At 42.7% G+C, this 17,736-nt stretch overlaps 1 protein-coding gene and 1 long non-coding RNA gene across 39 annotated transcripts in view; one reads left to right on the plus strand and one right to left on the minus strand.

Moving 5' to 3' along the window:
• LOC120573258 (receptor-type tyrosine-protein phosphatase delta) overlaps positions 1-17,736 on the minus strand; it is a 363,765-nt gene that overhangs the window by 86,969 nt on the left and 259,060 nt on the right. For all 38 annotated transcript variants that reach the window (XM_039822875.1, XM_039822879.1, XM_039822873.1 and 35 more), the window contains one exon: positions 6,945-7,130. In XM_039822875.1, the coding sequence (XP_039678809.1) occupies positions 6,945-7,047 (103 nt within the window). In that variant the 5' untranslated portion in view covers positions 7,048-7,130. The remainder of the gene's footprint in view (positions 1-6,944; positions 7,131-17,736) is intronic.
• The window catches only part of LOC120573266, a 254,868-nt gene that overhangs the window by 76,316 nt on the left and 160,816 nt on the right, over positions 1-17,736 (plus strand). The gene's annotated exons all lie outside the window — the stretch shown is intronic.

Consider the following 17,736-nt stretch of genomic DNA (forward strand, 5'->3'; position numbering starts at 1 on the left):
TCTGAGGCAGATAATTAAAAAACGCTTTTGTAACTGTAAAGTGCACAAAAACACATCTCCCTCCAAACACACAAATGCCGATTGTAAGATCTTTCTCTCTTAAACAAAGTGATACATTCAGCAATATCCAGATGGCTCTTTAACAGCATTTTCAGAAATAAAAAATTAATAGAAGGACAAATAATTCCTGACGTCATGCAAGCTCTGTCAACCTCTTGACTCCTTAGAATTTTAACTGTTACTCGTTTTGCATATCTTAGTCAATTCTATGTGCTTAGGATATATGTTTTAAAACCACACAGTGTTAATAATCGGAGTCGACTAATAAGCCGTGAAGGTATAGCAGGTGAGGTCATGCTTTAGCCAAACCTGCATTAAATGACCATTTATTCAGGGGTACCTGTATGCAGAAAGTGCTTAATGAGTCAATTCAGAGTCGGTAGATAAATTACCATTAATGCACTAATGCAAATAAGGCCATCAGACAGTCTCCACAATTTACAGAATGTTATGATCTTGAATATTATGGACGTGATCCATTAACACAGTGCCGTTTAGACTTGTATTTTTGTATTTAAAAGAGTTGAATGTGAATTTTGTCGTTGGCACTCTCACTATGAGCATAAAAACATCTTACAGTAAGTCATCATCTTTGAGCCTCCAGTGTATATTTTAGTATGACTTTCCTGTCTTAGATTTCTCCATGTGAAGATGATATGTACCCCAGCTCTTCATTGTTCAGACTACACACTGCAGTGAAACATCATCTGTGCAAGCAACGCTGATGTATTTCAGACATGACTGGTCCAGTAATCCCATTACTGCAGCTACAGCATCAATCTATTAATTGCACTGTCACTGGGGCAATGTCACAAAACACCTGCATTGTTATACAGTTCACTGGCATAGCGTATGAAGGGTGATCAGATTTAGTACATGTGCCAGCAAGGCCAGAATCATGCCAAGTGTAAGCCCAGCAGATGCAAAACAGCTGGCATTGTGCTCAGCTCACCGGCTGATCCCAGCTTCAAAGGCATGCTACAAGGTACCCTTTGTGTGAGAGTGTGTGTGAGAGAGAAAGAGACTGTGTGTGTATATATGGAGACCTAGTCTGGCGCACTGCGTTAACGTGGTCCTCTATTGTTTTTGTGGCACCTTAAAAGACAGATAAAGAGGTGGCAGGTGATTGAAATCCACACCATTTCACAGTATGACAGACAAAGTCATTTCGTGTCAAGGTATTTAAATAAATGGATTTGGAGCAAGGGATTCTGGGAGTTTGTTGATTGCCACTCCAATGGCTTCACAATTTGGATTAGCATGCTTTTGTTCTGTCAATATAACCACTCAACAAGAATGGTACAGCATGGTTAAATTGCCTCACCATTTTCAAGTCAATGTGTCTTGGAGACATAAGTGCACTTAGATATAGCGTTAGTGGCTGGGGGCTAGCCTTTTAATTACCTGCATCTGGGCCTGTACAACATCTCCATATTGTATGTGATTATCTGCTTTTCTTGAGAGTGGGCGGGTCAGGAGTGTGATGAAAATTGCTTGGCTTTTGTGTGATTCTGTGCTCTTAAGTGTGAGGAAAAATGACTGCAATCCATAGATGAGGCTAATGGCCTTAAAGAATACACTTGGGCGTAGTTGCCAGATAAATCGGCATTCATGGAGTTAATAATGGGCCCGATACAACCTTTAAACATAATTGCACAGCGCATTGTTGACAAGGAGTCATTTTCCGCCAAAAGAAAATGATAATGACTTCTTACTCATTTAGTTTAACCTGCGAGCAAGAAGCATCTTGCATGGCACTGATAACATTGTTTTATCTCAGATCCCCAGTCTTGGCACAAGGTCTTCATCCAAACAACTAAATGGTAATTAAGTGCTGGCAAGCTCAGCGAAGGTGTTTTCACCACTTTTTTTCCAGGTGTTTTCATCACTTTTTTTTCCAAGTGTTAACATGATGCACACTTTCTCCTCTCGTGGATGTTGATGCCGTTTTTAAAGGCATACTGTACTAAGTCACGTTTTGAAATGAACGAGTGGAGCCAACAATGAGATTTCCACTTGAGCAGTGTCCGGCAGAATGATGAACGAGTTGGTAGACTGGGTGGAATTACAGTGATTTAAAGTTGATTCAAAACTGCTACGACTTCAGTTCTCCCCTTGCTTTTATGTCATTTTATGTGGATACACTAACGTGTGTGTGTTTATTTGTGTTACTTATTCAATGTGTGCGTGTGTGTGTGTGGGGGGGTAATATAGGCTACAGCTCTTAAGAGTACATACTGTGCATTTATAGTGTGTATGTACTTGAATTTGTGTGTGTGTGTGTGGTTTGTATGTTAGTGCTGTGGGTATGAGTGTAAGAGGGAATGGAATAGACTCATTTTAAATCAAATTAACATGCAGCCAAATTAAGCAGAGGGATTTAATTTGAGCTGTTGTAAAAATGCTAATTTCAGTACAGCCCGGAAGCTTATATGCAAATACACTATTTTACAATAATTCACATTAGGCTAGGCATGCATTAAGCGCAAACAGCCTGATGTCATCTGGGAAATAGAGTATCATTAGCTTTCGGACTTGCTACAAGGTGATCCTGTTTAGGAGGGGTATGTGTGCACGCATTTGTGTGCACATGCATTTGATTGGGACTACTTCATTTATCTGTGTGTGTGTGTGTGTGTGTGTGTAGTTAGATACATCCTTCCTAACATGCATCTTCCTCATACAGATATAAAAACACCACTACTAATCAGAATTATGATCATCTGCATTCCACCCACAAAATACTAGAAACAACTTTAACACAGGCAGATGCTGTTGGATTGTTACTGCGGTACTGCTAAACAAATGACTCCTCGTAGAGCAGTACACGCTCTCAGATCATAAATGTGTAACTTGCGCCTACATGTCTTTAGAGTGAACATATGGGAAACGTATTCCTCACATAAAAACAGCGCAAGAGTCAAATTCAAGTGTCAAAGGAAAGAAAAAAAACTCATCTCCTCTGGTTATTTGACAAGCATTTTAAATCTTCATGTTGCATTAAATTGTGAGTAATTGTGACCCCATCTTTGCTTGTCTCACACTGCAATGGGTCAAAAGAAGCATCGCGTCACTAGGCAATTGGCTATTTTTCTTCCCATGTGGTTCACCTTTAATTACGTGCTCAAAAGGATTTGCACATACATTTCATGCATGTGGATGTTGTGAGCGAGTGCATGAGTGTGTGCATGCCTCTGTATACATGGCTGGTTGTAAATACGCACCAGAGAGAGAGAGAGAGAGAGATGGGGTTTGGGTGGTAACATCTTAATGTTTAGAGAGGCTGGAGGGGCCAGTCGATACTCATTTGACGTGTTAAAAGGAGCATGCTGGCTTGCTGGGACTCACCATGCCATCCAGCAGCAAAGAGGTTGAATCAATTAAAACACTATTAAGCCCAGGGTTTGACATGGCCCAACACAGCATGGGGTAGAAAGTGCGTGGGTGTTTGTAAGCTGGCTTTCCCAACAGATGTCTCTTAGCATATTTCAATAAGCATAGTATTTTTTTATATGAATTTGTTCATTAAGGGGGAAAAAAATATCATATCAGCGTTTTTGTATTTTTTTTTTTGTTGTTTTGGGTGTGGGGTGGTGAGGTAGCCCAATTTTTAGGGGGGTGTGTTGCATACTGTAGCTCAATCACAAAATGATGCCTCGGGGAACCTTTTGTAGTTATTTCATTGAGACACACTCTCCTAAACTTCTAAAACGAGCTTTTTTTATTTCCTCATTTCACTGTCTGACTCATAAAATAATCTATCGAGTTAATGAACGGCCAAGTTATTTAGTGTGGATGCCCACACCAAAGTTTTAGCCCGCTTCATCCCTGCCCAGGTGGAGATGTTAAATGCTTCCAGCTCTCCTCTCATCCTCCAATGCTTCTTTATTGCATTACTGTTGAGCAAACGACACAGAGGAATTGTTTGTCGCCTCCCTGCTCTTCCCCTCTCGCGCTCTGTCCCCTTGGCTCACCAGGGACAATTATGTCCTTCTTTCAAGCTATTGCCAGGCCCAATTTGCCACACAAATTAATTGGTCCGCATTTGAAAAGCGAGGGAGACTGGGTGAAGGAGAATGCGAGAGAGGGCAACAGAGAGGGAAGGCCAAAGACAAAACAATGACAGAGTGAAAACAAACCAACGGACCAAATGAAGAAGGGAGAGCTACACAACCCTCCTAGATCATTTTAAAATCCATCATGTTCTTCCCAGCTACATACAGGTCTCGCTTGGAAACATTTGCAGGAAGAGCAAATTTGGTAGCACTCCCATTAACACATTTAAACAGCAATGCGTGTTTGTTCGGGGGCCTGATTGGCATTTTACATTGAGAGGGGGCTGCAGTGTCTACTGTGTAGGGTGGCGAGTAGGACTGGCTCCGAGGATCGTGCCATCTGTTGAGCAGGCCGACTCAGCCATTTTCTGCTCTCGCGTGGCTCATATCCTCCACTATGTCCACAGCCAGAGGCTAGCTCACACCCAAATGAACCCAGAGCACCAACAGAGGGCAGTTTTCCCTTTAGAAATGCAACCTGGTTTTTGGTGCTGGGGGTTAGTCTGGATCAGACTAAACTGTATGGAGGTCTTTCTAGTCCTCAGTGCACAGCACAGATGGGGGAGAGAGTCCCAGAATGTCTGGGCTGGGTATGCATACGCGGCGACACAGTAGAGGAAATAAAGGAGCTGCTCAGTCGCTGGAAGGGGCTATTGCACTGCTTCCAAACAGCAACGGGGGAAGGTGCGGAGAGGACAAAGACGCAGGCGGAAACACATTAGAAAGAACAAGCCCAAATAAGAAATGAGGAGAAAATTGGCAGGAGAGCGATTAGAAAGAAAAAACAATAGAAGGGAGTTGGGAAGGGGAGGAACAAAACATTTGCATGTGGTAGATCAGGCAGTGCAGGAACAGAATGGAGCTAATATAAATCCCAGGGCTAATATGTACTGCCTAAAGTGGATCTGACTATAAGCAGACATTTGCTCTCGCACCTTGGTTGCAGACAGGGCAAGCAAGTCATCCCCGTGACCTCCCTGACTCCCACACACCCCTCAGTCATAAACAGACAGCCACTGTGGCTACCTCTTGATAAGTTTGTTTTGGCTTTGAAATGATGACCCAGCACAGCTGTCTAAGTAGGCTATGAGGTAACAGCTGCTCTCAGCCAGACAGCTAAAGGAAGGAAATTATTTAAAAAAAAAAAAGGGGGGCACAGAGGCGTCAAGATTTGGGGGCTGCTGACTGCACTTGTGCAGGTCTCTGTTACATGTGTGCTCAAATGTGACTGTGGAATGTCTGGACACGCGAGAGTGGAAGGTTCGTCAAGACAGTTGTCTGAGGCAAGGTTTTGGCAATAGTCTTTTTTTCCTCATCAAATGCCGTTATGTAAATTCACACTAGACTGTGGAAGATGGGAGTTTCTGAAAAGATAACTACCAAAGAGCCCCCTCAGTGGTAACGTTTATCGACTGTTAATGCCGTTTTGGGAAGGTCCCGTAATTAAATTGTGTCAATAAATCCTGGAGCTGCACATAAAGCGGGGGATAAACGGAGGATACATTTCTCCGCTTGCCTCTTCCCCGCTGTGAGACCTATGTGGCGGGAGGCAGAGAAGAAATATAAAACGCATATGAACAGATTGCAGGGAACATTTCTCAAGCACAAAGTTGCGAATCTATCCCATCAATTTCACTCTGCGTGGCTTTGTTGTATATGACCTTGGGTGAATGATCCCTTCAGTCAGAGATATGCAGCTGAACTGAGAGGATTTCAGTCGGTGCAAAGGGAGCAATAAAACTTTTATTCATCCCTCTGTGACTCCAGAAGCTAATGATTCATGGATCTTAGTGTAAAAAAAAAAAGAGAGGGTGGGAGAGGGGGGTGCTTTGGTGCAGGGCCAGAGCTCAATGAGGTTTGAAAACTGTTGTCACACATCAATGGCCAGGTGTCTTGATGTCAAGTAACTCAATTTCAATGACTTCTCATGATGAGATTCTTGGCTGAAGCCTGAGCATTTCTGGTTCACACGATAGTTTTTGTGGCAGGAAAAAGGAGCTGGAAAATAGGGACTTGAACACAATTTGATAGTTTGGTGAGATGAAGAGATGGATCATTGTATAATATAGGTTTGCGGTCTCCCGGGTGTGTGTGTGTGTGTGTGTGTGTGTGTGTGTGTGTGTGAGAGTGATATAGGATTGCTTCAGACATGTTCAGTACTCTGCTTGGAATAATATGTGTTACACATGGGTTCTCTTTCTAAAAATAACTTTTTAAATGACCCTGTTTCATTCAAAAAATTACACCTTATCCTCCTACCTCGTTGGATCTTTCAATAAAGCAGTTTAAAAAAATGTCACATCACACTCGTGTTGCAGGTGTTGCATATTGGGCCACAATTGGTTTCCAAACTAGTTGAGATGTCACAAAATCTTCTCTTACGTACACGTCATGAACTCAGACTCTGCACATACATTTTTCTGCACAGTATTTGAGTATTTTATACCATAACTGATACAGATTCTGTATTTCTCCCAATAATTTAAATTGTGGCCTTGATTTACTAAAACCTAACCTAACCGAATTGAATTTTGGATTTGAATTTTTTAACCTTTTAAATAAGGACACTAACATCTCATTTTGTGGTAATATCTCCCCAGTGTATCAGCAGTCTCACCATAGAACAGACCAGCATGTGTGTTTCATGAAGAAGTTTCATTTATTTCATTAAGTATTGATTTAACTTGCATGTGTGTTACATGAAGTATGGATGTGTCTGATGATCAATTAAATAAAAAAAAAAAAAAAAGGACAAAACCAATCCCACCCCCCCCCAACCCTGCAGAACACAACACTTGAGGCCCACGTGAAAGCCAACGGTCCACTTACTTTGAGCGTCGGCGAGGTGGAGGAACAGACCCAGGACAAGCAGCAGCGGCAGCAGCAGCGTGGGTCTGGCTCTGTGCATGGTGGGACAGCTTGGCACCAGCATGCTTTGGCAGCCTCGGTGGCGCTGGCTCACAGAGCCCTGTGAGTCAGTCTGGTCTGATTTCTCAGATGCAGGGTATTCACAGCCTATGCAAGGCAAGGAGGGACGGGAAGAGGGAGAGGGAGGGAGGAAAAAAGGAGAGAAAAGAGAGTGAGGGAGTGAATGAAACAAAGCTGTTTGGCTCCACGGGTTTTATCTATCCCTGCACATTTCTGACATACCCCCACACAGCCTCGGCTGGAGCTGACAGAGGATAGGAAGAGGCTGATGTGCTCACGGGGTATGTTCTGACAGTTCTCTAAATGGAATAGTCACTTCACACAATGCGTGTGCACGTGTGCATGAGAGGGGAGAGCGAGAGAGAGAGGGAGAAACCACACAGATGAAAGGGTGGACTAATAAGATTTTGTCTTCACAGCTTTGGTCGCGAGCACCAATTAAAGACGCAGTATAATAAGAGTACATTTTAAGTCCTCCTAAGATCAGTGATGATCTGTTTTACATAAAAGTGCCTCTGTTCCATGAAATACAGGAAATATTCAGAAATGCTAAAAGCTATTTCATATTTCTTCAATGGGTTGAAGTAATTTTGACCATCAAGAGACTGCTGGGACTTTCTTGAGTCTTTTTGTTTTAAAGTACAATACGAGATATAAATGCTGTCTTTTACTTACACTACAATAAACACATTCAATAAACCATTCCATCGGTAGCTCAGATTTATGCTCCTTACACCACACCTAATCCATAGTCCATCCATAGACGCTTTATAGCACTAAGTGCCTATACAAAGTGATGGATTAGCTTAGCTTTAGCACACACACAATTTCTCTTCAGCGCAGCTCAAACAACAAATGAAATCCATAAAACAGTGGCAGAGTGTTGCCATTCATGTTTCAACCCTTTATCGAAGGGCCACTACATTGGCTGTGAAAATCAATGTGATACAGTGAGCTAGTATTAGCTGCAGACCGGCTCTATCCCTTGTCATCCATTTGCTTAAGCCACAGCTTGATCCTTAGTGATGGATGCTCTGCGGTAGTCTTCGGCTCGTAACTCGGCTCCCAGCTAATCCAAGCGTGTGAGCTTTAATACATATCATACTGCTGGCTAGTATGCTAGCTAGTCTGTCTGCATTGCTCTGCAGGATGTTGTTTTTTCAGCTGTGGAGACTTGTAGAAGTGGACCAGTACACGATCTGTGTACCATGACACTTTATGCGCCATGAGATCAAACACACAACATGTCAGATCTGTTGAAGTTTTGGGATTCTGCCGTTTCAGTAGGAGGAGGCAGCAACTGTGCATATAAATGCTTTTGCTAGAAATAATATAATAATCATTTTATTGGACTGTTTATCTGCATATTTGACTGCCACCCACTAAAATAAGAATAAAACAGACAAACAAGCCCCCCCTAAGCCCAATCAGCAAGCCCGATGATGACAAAGTACCTCATTTCCCTGTTACCAATCATCCTCTTTCTCGCTCCTAGCTCTCCCTCTTTCATTTCTGTGGGCTGTAAATGGCAGAAAAGACGGGAAGATAGCGCACCTGTCACACTCGATTTGTGTTGTGGGGAGATAGACACGACTACCTGTCTCCAAGCGCCGTAGGGCTAGCAACAAGCGCAAGAGCGGGGGACGTGTGGCGAAGGGAATCAATTTGAGGCAATCTCATCCCCCGCTCACACCACCACTGACATACACACACACACACACACACACACACACACACTTACAAACACAAATGCGTATACATATGCATACATTTGAGCACACTAGAGTAGCGTTTGTAGCGACTGTGGATTTGATTAGAATCAACTGGACTGAAGAACCTGAGCAGGGCGTGGGGGCATAATGCTGCTGTGTGATCAAACGTAGTGCAGGTACAGCTGTCTGTCTCCTCCGGTTATTGTTTCACGCATCTGCCCCTGCAAATCTAAGCGATAGCCTTTGAGTTAATTAATGTGTGAATTTCCATAATGACGTGACATTAGGCAGCACACAAGAAACAGTACTCAGCAGCCCTCCCTTTCTCTGTTCACGCCCGGCATGCATGCATGCACGCACGCACGCACGTACGCTTGCACAAACACACACACACGCACGCACACACACACACACACACACACACACACACACACACACACGCTGATAGAGGCAAACAAAACCATCTGTATGTTGTGTAACCACCAGCAAGACAACCAAGAGGCTGTGCCATGTGAGTAAATACAAGAAGAAGCTAATGTAAGCACAGCTAAGCCCCATCCCCCCGAAAACCTTGATTTATAGCAAAAATGAAAGCAGTTGTATTTGGTGTTGATTTGTGGTGTTCATTTTTACAAATAAATTGCACTGCAGATTTCTTTCTAATGTGCTAAGGGGACACAAGCCACCTGGCAGAGAGGCAGCAGTATGCCAATTGCATTGTTATCTGACAATGGAGTAATCATAAATACTACAGCTTTTTTGCATGAAAGCTTGTGCTCATGCCATGTGTAATAACATGTATGTGCATGAGAACGAATGATCCTTTCCATTCCCATTTGTCCATATAAAAAGACTCCCGCGAAGGCGCCACCATCTTTGCCTACTTTCTCCACAACATGGCCATTTTGTGTCATGCCCCTGCACCTTCACTTTCATACATTTGGTGGCATTGATGCTTTCCATTGAACGTTTATTACAATAGAAAGAAGAAGAAAACACAATCTTGTCTTTCTTCCTGAGCCCCTGGTGGTATTATTGTGTTCCCATTCAGTGGTGCTTCATTCAAAGGATTTTGCTGCTGATAGCAATCATGCATTATTAAACAAAGCCTGACAACATGCACAATGTTAATTAGAAAAGGGGGGAGTGTGTGGCGAGAAAAAGAAAGGGGCTGTTGAGCTGTCTACTCTCTCTCTCCTTCCCCATGATCCTTATCAGAAATGTGAAAGAGAAGCAGGGTGGGATGTGTATACTCTCCATAATGGCTGGTCTCTATTCTCATTTGAGCATGTTTGCTATTCTGCAATATTATTGAGGGGAGAATATTTGAGGGGAGAACAAAATAACAAAAGAATCAGTCATATTTATCTTATATTCCAGCCATACCGCAATAAACTTGTTATGGGAAAGAAAGCAGGCAGAATAGTCATGAGCTCCCCAAAGCAGCAGGTTCACAACATCAGCTTCAGGGCAATTTTGTCTTTCCATGTTCTTGCACATGCTGATATATTTTGGCAAACAGAGTACAAACCAGTGGGAAACAAGTGCTGACGTGAGAATGCTACTGACGCTGCCATTTTTAACAAATTCAACATGGGTTTGAGCATAACAGTTGTACCATATTATGCCCATCCTTCGTGCAAGTTGACTAATTTCACTTTGGCCAGCTCCAGGGAATTTTGTAACGGGGTGTTTTTAATTTCAGGCTCATGCACAAACTGAATTGAACTTCAAGGAAATAGTGGATTCACAGCATGTTATCCTAACAGACCAAAGCAGCCACAAAAATGCCACCAAATCTATTAAGGTCAGTCCCTCTGTAATTAGCCCAACACATGCGTACTGTGTTGCGTTATAAAAAGTTGCCTAGTATCATGCTCAGCGAGGCACAGCAAATATACAAATCTGTTTCTTTTTATGATGCATGACTAGTCTATATTCCTCTGGACTAGCAGAGTTAAAGAATGCGCGCACACACTTTTAAACTACAATGATATGCAGGGCTATACAGTAGTAGTGAGCACACAGGGTAGGCCACTGTTAGTACCGCAGTGACCTCTATGGTTTCTCTTTCGGACTTTGCCGTGATGCTGAGCTGAGCCCCTACTTCAGGTGGAGAAGAGTCAGGGCTGCAGCAGATACAGATCCCACCACCACCTTCCTTTTGCTGTTGACACAATGCGTTAATTAAACTACTCTCCAATATAATACCCTGATGAAGGCACAACAGTTGACGTTTGGGAAATAAAGCATGGCATGTTGGAAAAGAGTTTCATTTCGATGAACTTGTATTGAACTTTACACTGGTCTGCACCTCACTGTGTGTGTGTGTGTGTGTGTGTGTGTGTGTGTGTGTGTGTGTGTGTGTGTGTGTGTGTGTGTGTGTGTGTGTGTGTGTGTGTGTGTGTGTGTGTGTGTGTGTGTGTATATTTTCAAACAAAAAAACATAGTACATCATGGCCAATATTGCATCAGCGCCATGTCCTTATTGTAGCACTAAATTATAATTGAAACATTATTGCAAATCAAGATGACATTTTGATCGTATTTTATTGTTCTTTTTTGTTGCTCACTGTATCTTATTTGATATTTTATGCAAAAGATTACATTAAAAAACATTTTACCATGATTATAGTTATTTTATAGCTCCAAGGAAAATAAATAAATACCTACCAGCCGATAATGTGTCAGTACACAAACACTAGCTACAGAATACCAAAAGGGATACATTATAGTACATGTCAATGTATTATTTAGCATATTTATTTAGCAATTGTACTACATAATGGGTGGCTTACTGATGTTCACAGCGGTATACTTTACATTAGGAATGACATTATGAAAATGAGGTATAAAAGTAAGTCCCCTTCCTCGTAGGTGTCAGTGACCTGCCCTGTGTTTTGCCCCATTGCTTCTCTCTCTCTCTCTCTCTCTCTCTCTCTCTCTCTCTCTCTCTCTCTTTTTTGAGAACTAAGAGAGCCCTTGTGGCATCAATCGGTTGTTGTGAGATGGCTCAGGAGCAGGGAGTGAGCAGGGATGGGGGTAGAATCAACTTCTTAAGGACGGAGCATTGCTTCAAGGCCTCAAAGTCAAAGGGCATATAAAAAGGCACCAGCACTTTCTCTGGTTACACAGATTTGCTAACAGTAAAACAGGGCTGCCTGTGACAGGCACCCACTCACAGTGCCCCTGTTTTTTTTTTTTTAAACATCATATGACCAGATTTATGAAAATAAGCTCATCAAAGGCACCGCTACCCACCCACTTCCTTTTCCAATCCCCCCATCCTTATCAAGATGGGTTAAGTTCAGGTTAACTCACAATATGTTTGCCATGGGAGCTGCAGCCATCTTTTATCTGTTTTTTTTTTACTCGTTCTTTCTTCAATGCCAGAGTCTGTCAGTTTGTCTTCACTGCATAAAGTCCCTATCTTATGTGTAGTTCTTTCTTTTCTTAACCGCTCTTTCCTTTTGCTTTTCTCTTCTGTGTTTTTACTTATTTTTTTGTTTTTCCCTCTAGTGCTACTTTCTTCTGTGATGGTGTGATTTAAGACCGAGTGACAAGGCCGTTTCTCACACATCGCTCCCGATCAGCCGGCATGTGTAATAACATCCCTGAAGCTAAGCTAAGCTATGCCCTTGAGTGCAGCCTCCACATGAAAGACCCTGACAACCACACATCAGAGGAGTTTATTTGCTATACTTATATATTTTTTTCTTTTCCCCCTCCCTCCTTGCCTCCCCTGACCTCCCTCAAACAAGCCTCCCACGGTCATAAACTATCCTTTGGGTGGTATCGCCTGACTTTCTGGGTTTACGGTTCCGCCTGGAAGCCTGACTAATTTTTGACAAGCAAACGCTGCCAATGCTTAAACTGATGTCTCTGGTTATATCTTGTTTTCTTAGAATGAATCACCCAACATAAAACACACAGCAGGAAGCTAATTGCATCTGATGACATTTGTCTGTCTAATAATTGGTTTAAAGGCACCTGCTGTGGCTGTGGGACAAGGAAGCTATCACAATCCCATCTCAGTTGTGTGTCCGCTTCAAATTAGTGCCGGGAGAATTCAAAGCCATCCCCTCTTTTTTTTGTCAGCAGGATGACCTGGACTTTGAAATGTCACACAACAAATACAGTGAAATAGAATAGTTATTAATCAAATGATATTCTTGTGCCTTTTTATGTAATAGTTTTATGTAAAGGTTTTATGCACATTCTTGCCACCGGAAATATAGGTTACACATCATCATAGAACTGCATTTGAAAACACAGGTCAAGAAGAAGATGTTGCAATTTGAAAGGCGTAACCTTGTTTGGGTGCAAAGAGCAAGGTTGTATCCTCATGAGAATTCAGCCCACCCAAACTGACCCTGAGCTTACACTTTAGTAACTAAAATCACCATGTAGCATCAGCTCACAAACACTCCTCCTCCCACTACTTGTGCATGTGCTCTTTTTGTTTTCAACAGCCTCTCCTTGACTTTTCTCTCTACCTGGTCTACCTCGCCACTTGTTCTCTCTCTCTCTCTCTCTCTCTCTCTCTCTCTCCTCTCTCTCCCTCTCTCTCTCTCTTTCTTTCTTCATTTCTCTCTCTTCAACCTAGCTTTGTCTTTCGTTCCATTCCTCTCATCACGTTTCCCAGCAGCTGCTGGTTCAGATGGATGGTCCCCATAGTGCGAGACCCTGACCTGCAGTCTAGTGACTGATTATCCCAGTGCCCTGTTGTGCTGCTCTTTGAAAGCATACCACAGTGCACACACCGTCACAAACAAACGCGCGCACACACACACACACACACACACACACACACACACACACACACACACACACACACACACACATACACACACATAGCTATTGGGTAAGCTTTAAGGACATTGAGGAGGCGAAGAAAAAGCAAAGAACATATTTCATCTATGGCTGCATTGTTGGATCACATCCTTTGGCCTTGATGGCGCAGGTAAACATGCTACCTATTGAACTCCGATGGAAACCACTAATGCCTTTTCAATGGGCAGCAGATAAAACCCAGTACAATCAGCCTTTGGGTAAGCGAGTGAGCTGTGTAAACTATTCAAATGATTGCCTGCTTGTTGGGAGGCCCTCTTGTGCTATGTTTGCTTGTCACATTGTGGGCGGCTACTGTAGTACAAGCATGCTCCACTTGGGTCGTGCTTGACCTTGTGCATCAGCATTTAGTACAGGGGGAAAACTTGTTATCATGCAAACACGCTGAATCTTAAGGAGTCTATTGTTTTGGGAGTAGAGAGTGTGGCAGGATGGGGGGAAAATAAGAAAAATGTTAGATGCAGCAGCAGCAGCAGCCAACCTGGAATGGCTGGGATTAAATTTATGCCGCATGAACAGGGGAGGGCTAAATCATGTTACATATTATGAACCAGAAAAAAGAAGGGGGAGTGAGGGGAGGGCGGAGCAGAGGGGTGGAAATATAATGGATAAGGGGAGCAACGAGGCAGAGAGGGCGAGGGGTGGTGAGATAAAGGAGAGGAGGGTAGGGGAAAGTAATGTGGAGGGGAGAGGAAGGAAAGGCGAGGAAGAAGGGAGGGAGAGTCGAGTGTGCTGTAGGGTAGAGAGCAGGAGAGGTGGAGCCAGAGGGAGGGAAGCAAGGGAATGTGCCTCACTGCCAGCTTTTCTCACGCTCCGTCTGTGCTTGTACGCCTAACAGAAGCAGCGCGAGAGAGAGATAGAAGAGAGGAAAAAGCAGGCGCTGCTGAAGAGGAGATGATAGTTGCGAGGCCACTCTGACAGTCTAAAGGTATGGTTTCCTGAAGGGAGGCAACTAAAAAGATGACAACAGGTGAAAAACAAATTGGAGAATAAGAAACGTGTAAACTTCTCTCTAACTGAAAAGCACAAATTGGGGCTCAGGTCTGCATCCAGTCGAATAGATGAAGCCTAAAACGTGCAACTCCTACACGTTCACAAATGTAAACTCAGGCATTCACGTGCACTAAATAGACACATACAAGCAGAGAGCAGGCGCACATACCCTTTGCACCACATGCTCCTGGCACTTTGACATCTACCCCCAACACAGCAACGGTCTGTGGGAGGATGAATAATCTCACTTCCGTGAGGCAGAGAAAATGAGAGAGGAAGGAGGGCGAGAGGGAGGTTGTTCCCAGCCTGAGTTCATGTCGTTTTTAGAAAATACAGAGCCCTCAAACAGACAAAACAGCATTCCACTGCCACTCGCAGACACGGCAGAAAACATCAGAACAGACTTATATTGAAAATAACTGAATAACGCAGTATTATGTTGCCCCCTAATATGGCATAAGTCAACGACAATATGCCTCCTTATCTTTTCGACACAATTGAACGCCAAGGTACATTGTGTGGTGGTGACATTTTAGTGGCTTTTGTACACAAGCCAAACCGTTTGGTATGTAAATGCACTACTTAGACGTACATGAAGGATGTAAGGAGGTGCTTGGGGCATACACGCTACACTCATAGGGCAGCAAAATAATTAAAATGCCAAGTGTCTCCCATTATCTAAATGCTAATTTGCCTTGATATAGCCTGAGCTAAAATGTAACGCCACATTATTGTTGCTGTACTGCACTAAGGCAACGGCATGAGAATTTCCCTTTTAATTAGCCTAGCATACTGTATGCTATCTGTTTGTTTGCACTCGTCATATGGCCTTAGCAGCAATCCATGTGGATTTATTTTGTGCTTCTCACCCTTCCGTTTCACGGGCAGCTGATTTTCAAACCTCTAATCTTAGCTAAAAGGTGAAAATATTGCTGTGTTAATATTTCTGTGTCTATTATGTTTTATCAACAAGCTTCAAATCATGCCTAAATGTTATCCTGACTCACTCTAGTCAGAGTTGGTCAAACTGGTGTTCATAAGGTCTCTGACAGCGACATTTTTCAGTGTATTATAGGCTCTGGTGTTTTTGCCATGACTCAGATTTGATAAAAAATAAAAAAGCCTGAGTCGACAACTGAAAGAACAGACAGGCGGCATTACAACCAGGTGCTTATCGAAAGCTTTTTGCATGAAAATGCATCAGTGCCAACAGGGAGGGAAACGGGACAAAAAATATTATCACAGATATGAGATGTTTTTGCTGAATACACAGATACAGGTGAAATTGTGTTGTTTCTGCTTTTCCATCTATATCCTGATAAGACTGTCAAAGGACACGCAGGGTGGGGATGAACAGCTGTTCAGAAAGCTGTTTCAGTATTTCAGTGGTTCAAGTATCCTAAAGTTTACTGCGCTCTTTGATGTGGGCACTGCTGATTAATAGGTTTGAAAAGCTAAACTTTTTCATAACTCTTGGACGCCCTTGAAAGGTGTTTTAGCCAAGCTAAGCCATTGTTCTCATTAAAGGCAGCGCAGGCTGCTTGTGCAACTCAGTCGAGGGAAAGCAATGGTTCACCCCAAGGCAAAAGCAACAATTCCCCCTTTGTCGTTTCACTAAGACAAATGCTTGCGATTCCTACGTTAGCAACCAAACAAGAGCAGTTACCCGTCAGTGATGGTATATTGTAGCACTCGAACAAGACATTTTATTATGCTGCTGAAAACGAATGAATGGGTTCTTTTTTCCAGCCCCAGTTTGGAGATTGAAATTCAAATGAAATACCACCTTCAAACAAATGTCAGTACAGAAAATCAAAACCGTTCTGTCAATGCCTGGCATCAAGCAAAATACATAGTTTGACATTTGGAAGTTATTTTCTGTCCCTCTGTCCTTGTTTCATGTAAAATTAACTTGGAAATTGTCGCAAAGAAATGCATATAATCCCACATCACACAAAAAGTCTTTGCGGCTCTCGCTCTACATCTAACATCCTCTTAGAAAGCTCTATACAAGCTCCCACAACCCAATACAATCCACCCCCGAACACTCACAAACATGATTAAGACACTGTCAAGCCTGACATTGCCATCTCCCATGCTGTCATTGGCCCTCACTGGGAGTCGCTGTTGACTGACTGACTCGATGTGCCTTATCATTAACAGGGATGCCTGTGCCACCACGGAGGGGCTTGATGACAGAAACTAAGGCCCTAGTGCCTGCCCCTCCCTTTTTGCCTGCCCAAGTGTCATCTAAATGAGATAGGGCCCAGGAGCTAAGGGATTAGGCACTGCATAATTACCTATTTAAAGACCCTAATTGAGCATTTCATTAAGAGACTGGCAGTGAGATTTTGCCAAGGAGGGCACTACAGGGATAGAGATGTATTTGGCTGTGCAAGCATGTATGTGTGCATATTTGAGTTTGTTTGTGTGTGTGTGTGCATGTGTGTGTGTGTGTGTGTGTGTGTGTGTGTGTGTGTGTGTGTGTGTGTGTGTGTGTGTGTGTGTGTGTGTGTGTGTGTGTGTGTGTGTGTGTGTGTGTGTGTGTGTGTGTGTGTGCGTGCAGCATACTATAACCTTGAATTTAAGGGTTACCTTGTTAGCGTGTATGTCTTTTTTGTTTACATTGCACTTAGACTGTTTGGCACATGATTGTTCAAGTAAATCCAATAGAATTTCACCTTAAGAAATTGATTGGCAGCCATTAGTAAACAGTGAATTTCCACAGAGGAGTACTGTGCGCTTTCACATGTTGAACCTTTAATAATCTAAATCAAGTTACATATTTACATAAAGGTCGTGGTTTATAAGACTGTGAATTAATAATATCTAATGAATCAAAACCGTTATTCTTATCTTATTCTTATTTTGTAACTTATTTTTTTATTTTGTAACTGATGATTAAGTTACTCTGTCTACAGTAGTATGAGTTAGCTGAGTGGACATTTTCCTGCTCTCCAAAGGTGAGCAAATACAAAATCAATGTGTTTCTCATTCTGTAGTGCTTATATTTCATATTTTAATGCATGTTAATGCATTCTGCTTTATTTACTTGTACAGTTTTAAGGTGATATATGAAGGCATTCACCCCTTGCTTTAGCCAAAGAAAAATTGTTGGGAAGATATGTACAGTCTTT

This window comes from Perca fluviatilis, chromosome 14, assembly GCF_010015445.1.
Source record: "Perca fluviatilis chromosome 14, GENO_Pfluv_1.0, whole genome shotgun sequence".
Taxonomy (NCBI): domain Eukaryota; kingdom Metazoa; phylum Chordata; class Actinopteri; order Perciformes; family Percidae; genus Perca; species Perca fluviatilis.